General features: G+C 43.3%; 1 protein-coding gene across 1 annotated transcript in view; it reads left to right on the top strand.

Moving 5' to 3' along the window:
* Positions 1-2,126, top strand: part of LOC102487145 (mitochondrial proton/calcium exchanger protein) — a 10,507-nt gene extending 8,381 nt beyond the window's left edge. The window contains 2 exon segments of the mRNA XM_006153507.2: positions 35-1,932; positions 1,935-2,126. Of these exon segments, the coding sequence (XP_006153569.2) occupies positions 35-1,932; positions 1,935-1,964 (1,928 nt within the window). The 3' untranslated portion in view covers positions 1,965-2,126.
* The last annotated feature ends 5,232 nt before the right edge of the window (positions 2,127-7,358 follow it).

Raw genomic sequence — 7,358 nt, 5'->3', positions numbered from 1 at the left:
GCTCCCGCCCCCCCGGGGGGGCCTTCCTTTGGAGGCCAGCACCTCAGCGGTTGGCCCCCGACGCCCGTGACGCCCGAGCTCTGGCGCACGGTGGCCACAGCACCATGTGTAGTTGTCACGGGACCTGGGGACCTTCCAGTGCGCTGCTGGCATTCGTCAGCACTGCTCGGGAGGGGCTCTGTGGTGGAGAAGCCCCCTGAGTCCCTCAAGGACAAGAACGAGATGAAGGACGGCGGCCCCGTGAGCAGCCCGCCGGCACCTGCAGAGGTGGCAGTGAAGACGTCCCTGAGACAGAAGGTGGTGGACGGGCTGAAGCACTACTACCATGGCTTCCACCTGCTCTGGATCGACACCAAGATCGCCGCCCGCTCGCTCTGGAGGATTCTCAAGGGCCACACCCTGACCCGCCGGGAGCACAGGCAGTTTGTCCGGGTCTGCGCTGACCTCTTCCGCCTGGTGCCGCTCCTCATCTTCGTGGTAGTACCATTCATGGAGTTCCTGCTGCCCCTTGCTGTGAAGCTCTTTCCCAACATGTTGCCATCCACCTTTGAGACCCAGTCCATCAAGGAGGAGAGGTTGAAAAAGAAGCTGCGTGCCAAACTGGAGCTGGCCAAGTTTCTCCAGGACACCATTGAGGAAATGGCCTTGAAGAATAAGGCAGCCCAGGGCAGTGCTGCCAAAGATTTTTCTGTATTTTTCCAGAAGATCCGAGCATCAGGGGAAAGCCCTAGCAATGAGGAAATCATGCGTTTTTCCAAATTATTTGAGGATGAGCTGACTCTGGATAACCTCACTCGGCCGCAGCTAGTGGCGCTATGTAAGCTATTAGGGCTCCAGGCCATGGGTACCAACAGTTTCTTGCGTTTTCAGCTTACCATGAGGCTAAGGTCCATAAAGGCTGATGACAAGCTGATTGCTGAGGAAGGGGTAGACAGCCTGAACATCAAGGAATTACAGTCAGCTTGTTGGGCTCGAGGAATGAGGGCCTGTGGTGTCACAGAAGACTGTCTGAGGGACCAGCTGAAGCAGTGGCTGGACCTGCACCTGCATCAGGAGATCCCTACATCCCTGCTCATATTGTCCAGAGCCATGTACCTCCCAGATACCCTCTCACCAGCTGACCAGCTGAAATCCACATTGAAGACCCTTCCAGACAGTGTGGTGAAGAAAGCCCAGGTGAAAGTGGCTGAGGTTGAGGGTGAGAAGTTAGACAACAGGGTGAAACTGGAGGCCACACTGCAGGAAGAGGAGGCCATCCAAGAGGAGTACCGGGAGAAGGAACTGCGGAAACTTTCCCAAGTGACAAAAGAAGCAGCAGACTGGCAGCCAGAAGTGCATAAGGAAGTCCTGAAGGAAGAGGAAATAACCAAGGAAGAAATTGACATACTCAGTAATGTGTGTTCTAAACTGAAGGAGAAGAAGAAACCCCTAACTAAAGAAAAGGAGGAACTGGAACTGCTGAAGGAGGACATCCTAGACTATAGTGAGGACTTAGAAGAAATCAAGAAGACACCTTCAAAGGCTGGTAAGGAAAAATATGTAGAAGAATCTAAAGCCAGCAAAAGACTGAACAAGAGAGTTCAGCAGATGATTGGGCAGATAGACAACTTGATTTTGCAGCTGGAGACAGATAGGAGGGCTGGCAAGCTGGACTTGGCAGAGGGCTCACCTACTAGGGAGACTGTTATCAGTATCACCGAGCTCATCAGCAGCATGAAGCAAATCAAGCACATTCCAGAGAACAAGCTAGTCAGCTTGGCCTCAACACTAGATGAAAATAAGGATGGTAAGGTCAACTTCGACAAACTTATCAAAGTGGTTGAGCTGGTATACAAAGAAGATGTTCACATCCTTACCAGTCACGTGACTGAGATCGTGGCAATGCTGAAGAAGGAGGAGAAGGTGCAAGAGAGGGAGAAAGCTAAGGAAAAGGAGAAGAGGAGTCTGCAGAAGTGAAGAATTAGGGCTGGCTCCAGTTTCAGGCACATTAATGGTCCTGTGTCTGCCTCCCATCTCCTGCATCAGTTGCTATGGTAATGACTGTTTTAACATTTGCTTTGAGGTGATCCTTAGTGATGCATTTAATATTTTTTTCTTCTGGAATAAGTCAGAAATTTCCATTAAAAAAAAGAAATGGAGAGAGATTCCATATTCGTTTACAGGAAAATTAAATATAAAGATGTCAATTCTTGAGGCCAGCAGGTCGCATGGTGGTTAGGGCACTGGACTCCCACATGGCCAACCACAGTTTGAGTCGCAAACCAGGTGGCTTTCTCTCTCTCTTCTCTTTCTTTGCTGAGTGCATGTGCATTATAGCAAATTAAAATAATAAATAAATAAATTTTAAAAAGATGTCCGTTCTTCCTAACTTGGTCTATAAATTGAACACAACCCCAATTAAATCTCAGCAAGGCCTCTCGATGGTGGTGCCACTGCTTGAAAGGCTAGAAGCTACATGAGATGCTCAAGTTCTGTTCCCAGGTCAGCCTGCACATAGCAGGTACGGTTTTGCATGCCTGTAAGCCTAGTTCATTGGGAAGCCAGGACAGGAGAATCACAACAGGTTAAGACTGTCAAAAATACTTATCTCTGTCTCTCTTTCATAAAAGGAAAAAAAAAAAAACAAACAAGTTATTTCATGGACACTGACAGATTAGCCAACACAATTATTGACAAAGAGAAAATAATGCTGGAAGATTGATGCTACTTGACTTCAAAACTTTCCATAAAGCTACAGTAATCAAAATAGTATGGTACTGATGAAAGAAAAGATGAAAGGTTAGTGGAACAGAATTGAGAAATAGACCCACATAAATACAGTTAACTTTGTTGTTTTGTTTTTGCCATAGGGCACATATGCTCACCAGCAAGAGACGGGGGGGGGGGTGGGGGGGTGGAAATCACCCCCCACAAGGCGGGGGATGGTGGTGACCATAGTGCAATTCTTTTCTCCATTCTCCTCCTGGGACCTTGGGTATGCATGCATATACACCCAGTGTGTTTTTCAAGTTGCCAGGTCCAGGACTCAGACCTGCAGTCAGCCATGTGGGGTCTAGCCACCTGGATCTAGCCACCACCCCACTTGGCTGACCCTCAGTCAACATTTTTTTTCTTTGTGGTTAGAGGATATGTGTGCTTGCCAGAGAGAGGCAGAGGAACAGAGAGAGGAGAAGGCATTCCCTCACTTCCAACTGGGAATGGTTATGCCATAATCCCTTCTTGTCCATCTCTTCTCCTTTTGGGATTTTTGGTATGCATGCACTTACCCAATGTATTTCTCAAGCCACTAGGTCCAGAACTTGAAGTATGTAGTCAGCCATGTGGAATTCAGCCATCTCAACCACTAAGCAACAGGGCTGGCTCAGTCAACTGTTTTTGATAATGGAGCAGAGGCATTTCAATGGGAGAAGAGATAGTCTTTTTAACAAATAGTGCTAGATACAGACCTTTACACCTTTCATAAGAATGAAATCATAGACCTAAATAGAAAACATAAACTATAAAATTTCTAGATGATAATTTAGGAGAAAATCTAGGTAACTGAGATAGGCAATGAATTTTCAGATACAACACCAAAATATGACCTATGAATAAGAAAAAGGATGTTGGAGTTTATTAAAATTAAAAACTACTCTGCAAAAGACACTGTTAATGAAAAAAGCAAGCTAGGGACTGGGAGAAAATATTTACAAAACACTTGATATTCAAATGTACAAAAAAAATCTTTTTTTTTTATTTTTTATTTATTTTTTTATCATCATATCTTCTTCATATTACATTGGATTACATATAACTTTACTGTGTATTATATTGTTTCTTCAAAAGGGAATGCCATGCACGTCAGTCAGTACAGAGACATTAATCTCCCCACTTCAACATTCCATATCTTTTCTGTTTTCCCCAATCATTATCTTTATTATTCTAATTATTTTTATAAAACAGTCAATTGCTATTTCTCGTTTTGCTTGTAAAAATACTTTGCCCATCATGAAACACTTCTCAGACCAATCCAGTTGAGAATTCTATACATGTCATCATCAACAGTTAATAACCCCTATCTGTTTCTCACTAACGTCCTGTCTCTCTATTGTTCACTTGCTATCTTTCTCTATCCTCTTCTCTTCACTTACCCCATTCCACACTGTCCTATTCTCATTAAGTACCTTCACTGTGTTTATGTCCTCCGAATTTTTGCTCTCTATTATAGAGTGCGGATAGTCGGTATATATTGAGTGGATACATACAATATCTTTCTTTCATAGCCTGGCTTACTTCACTCAGCAATAGATCCTCCATATCTGACCATTTTCTATCAAATTCCAGGGTCTTGTTATTTTTTATGGCTGAGTAGTATTCCATAGAGTATATATACCACACTTTTCCAATCCATTCATCAGTTTGTGGACATTTAGGTTGGTTCCATGTCTTGGCAATTGTGAATAATGCTGCAATAAACATGGATGTGCAAGCACTTTTCTGACTGAGCGTTCTCCTGTCTTTTGGGTAAATACCCAGAAGTGGGATTGCTGGATCAAATGGTAGTTCTATTTGTAGATCTTTGAGGAACCTCCATATTGTTCTCCACAGTGGTTGAACTAGTTTACATTCCCACCAACAGTGTAGGAGGGTTCCCTTTTCACCACATCCCCGCCAACACTTATCACTTTTTATATTCTTAATCTTTGCCATTCTGACAGGGGTTAGGTGGTATCTCATTGTGGTTTTTATCTGCATCTCCCTTATGATGAGGGATGTTGAACATTTCCTCATATGCTTTTTGGCTGTTCGTATGTCTTCCTTAGAGAGACTTTTGTTCAGCTCACTTTCCCATCTTTTAATCGGGTTAATCATTTTTTTTCGCATAAGGCACTTGAGTTCCCTATGTATTCTCGTTATCAGTCCCTTGTCTGAGGCATATTTAACAAAAATATTTTCCCATTCTGAGGGTTGTCGGTTCACACTTGTTACTGTGTCCTTTGCTGTGCAGAAACTTCTTAGTCTAATATAGTCCCACTTGTCTATGGGCTGGGGACGACGGCGCAGGAGCGGGTGGCCGGGGTGGAAGAAGGCACTAGCGGGGCTGAGGAGGGGGCGGCTCCCCGGAAGAAGCCAAGAAATGGCGGCCAGCAGCGCGCGCCCACCCCGCACTAATCCACAGGAGGACCTACAAAAAAAATCTTAAAGCTCAACAAGAAGCAAAAACTTTACAAAGAGGCAAAGAGGGCCAGCAGGTGGCATAGAGGTTAAGGAGCTGGATCCCACATGGCTGACTTTGTGGTTCAAAGCCTGGACCCAGCTACTTGAAAATCATGCCAAACGTGTGCATGTGTGCTCAAAGTCCTGAGAGGATGATGGAGGAGAAGGGATTGAGGCATGGCAATCTCCCCCAGGGGGTGATTTCTCACTTTCTCATTGTCTCTCCATCTCTGTATGGTGAGTACACTTGTCCTATAACAAAAACTAAAAAACTAAAAAAGAAAAAGGCAAAAAGACACCTCACTGGGAAGATACATATATGGCAAATATACATATAAAAATATATTTACTATAATTTGTCAACTATGGAATTGCTACTCTGAGATATCATTACATGCCTATTAGAATGACTAAAATCCAAACAACTGACAATACCAAATGCTGACAAAGATGTGGAGCAACAGGAATGCTCTCAATTGCCGCATAATTATATAGCCACTTTGGAAGACACTTTGAGAGTTTCTTACAAAGTTAAACATAGTCTTCTCATACACCCAATAGTCAGACTCCTAGGTATTTGTCCAATTGAGTTGAAAACAAGTATTCACAACAACTGCCACATAGTTTAGTTTAGTTTATGGAACAGATTTGTCTATAATTGTTAAAAAGTGGAAGCAAGCAAGATGTTCTTCAGACGGTGAATGGATAAACCGTGTACATCCCTACACTGGAATATTATATAGTAATAAAAAGACATGAACTATCAAACAATGAACATGCACTGAGAAAGCTCAAATGAATATTACTAAGTGAAAGAAGCCAATATGGAAAGGCTATATGTTGTATGATTCCGACTGTATGATATTCTCAAAAAAGGTAAAACTAATGAGATAGTAACATGGTTAGTGGTAGGGAAGTATGAATGAATAGGCCAAGCACAGGGAACTTTTAGGCCAGTGAAACTGTTCTGCGTATTACAGTACTCTAATACATAACATTATGTTTTTGTCAAAATTCGTAGACCGGTACCACACAAAGAGTGAATCCTCCTGTAAACTCTGGACTTTAGTTAATATCTTGATACATATTGTATCCACATGGATTCCTTAACTGTAACAAATGTACCACATCTATGCAAGATATTAACATGGGGGGAAAATGGCATATTGAAACTCTTATTATCTACTCATCTTTTCTCTAAATGTAAAACTGTTCTCTTTTTTTTTTTTTTGAGAGGTTTTTGCCTTAGAGTGAATGCATTCGCCAGAGAGAGAGACAGAGACAGTGAGAAAAAAAGTGAGAAATCACCCCCTCCCCCCAGGTAGGATGACCACACCACAATCCCTTCTCCTTCATTCTCCTCTGGGAATCTTGAGCACACATGCACATACACCCGGCACATTTCAAGCTGCCAATCTGGGACTTGAACTGTGGTTGGCCATGTGGGAGTCCAGTGACATAATTGCTACACCACCTGCTGGCCTATAAAACTGTTCTTAAAGTTTATGGGACCAGCAGATGGCATAATGGTTATGTCACTAGACTCCTATGTAGTTGACTATGGTTCAAGTCCTGGATCTAGTGGACTTAAAATTCACTCCAGATGTCTGTGTATGTGTGCTCAAGATCCCAAGAGGAGAATGGAGGAGAAATGATGCAGTGTGGCCATCTCCCCTGGGGAGTGATTTCTCACTTTCTGTCTCACTGTCTCTCTCTGTCTCTTTGGCAAGCACATGCACCCTACAGCAAAGCTCTTTAAGGGGGAAAAATAAAGAATAAAGTTTATTAATTAAGAAAACAAAACCCAGCAGTACAGCTCTTCAGAACTCCACAGACTTAGACGATACCTAAAGTCCACAGTTGGCATCTAGGCAACATCTGGAGGATAGGCATTTGATGTCTGTTCCCCAGAGACGAAATCATTGTTCAGAGCACAGGGCTTCTTGACTCTGACAGCATGTGATGCAGTCTTAACTATTACCTACCTGCTACGTGAGCTTGGCCCAGTTAGCTTCTCTGAGCCTCAGGTCTCTCAATGCAGAGTGGGGACATAGTAATAGATAGTAATAGCAACTATTTATTTAATTTTATTTATTAGTATTTTAAAATTTGCTGTCATGCATGTGTGCTCACCAGAGAGAGACAGAGAGAGGAAAATGAAA

Source organism: Tupaia chinensis, unplaced genomic scaffold (genome assembly GCF_000334495.1).
Source record: "Tupaia chinensis unplaced genomic scaffold, TupChi_1.0 Scaffold000377_2, whole genome shotgun sequence".
In the NCBI taxonomy this organism is placed as follows: Eukaryota; Metazoa; Chordata; class Mammalia; order Scandentia; family Tupaiidae; genus Tupaia; species Tupaia belangeri.
Note: the sequence above shows the minus strand (reverse complement) of the source record. Positions and strands in the feature narration are given on the sequence as shown.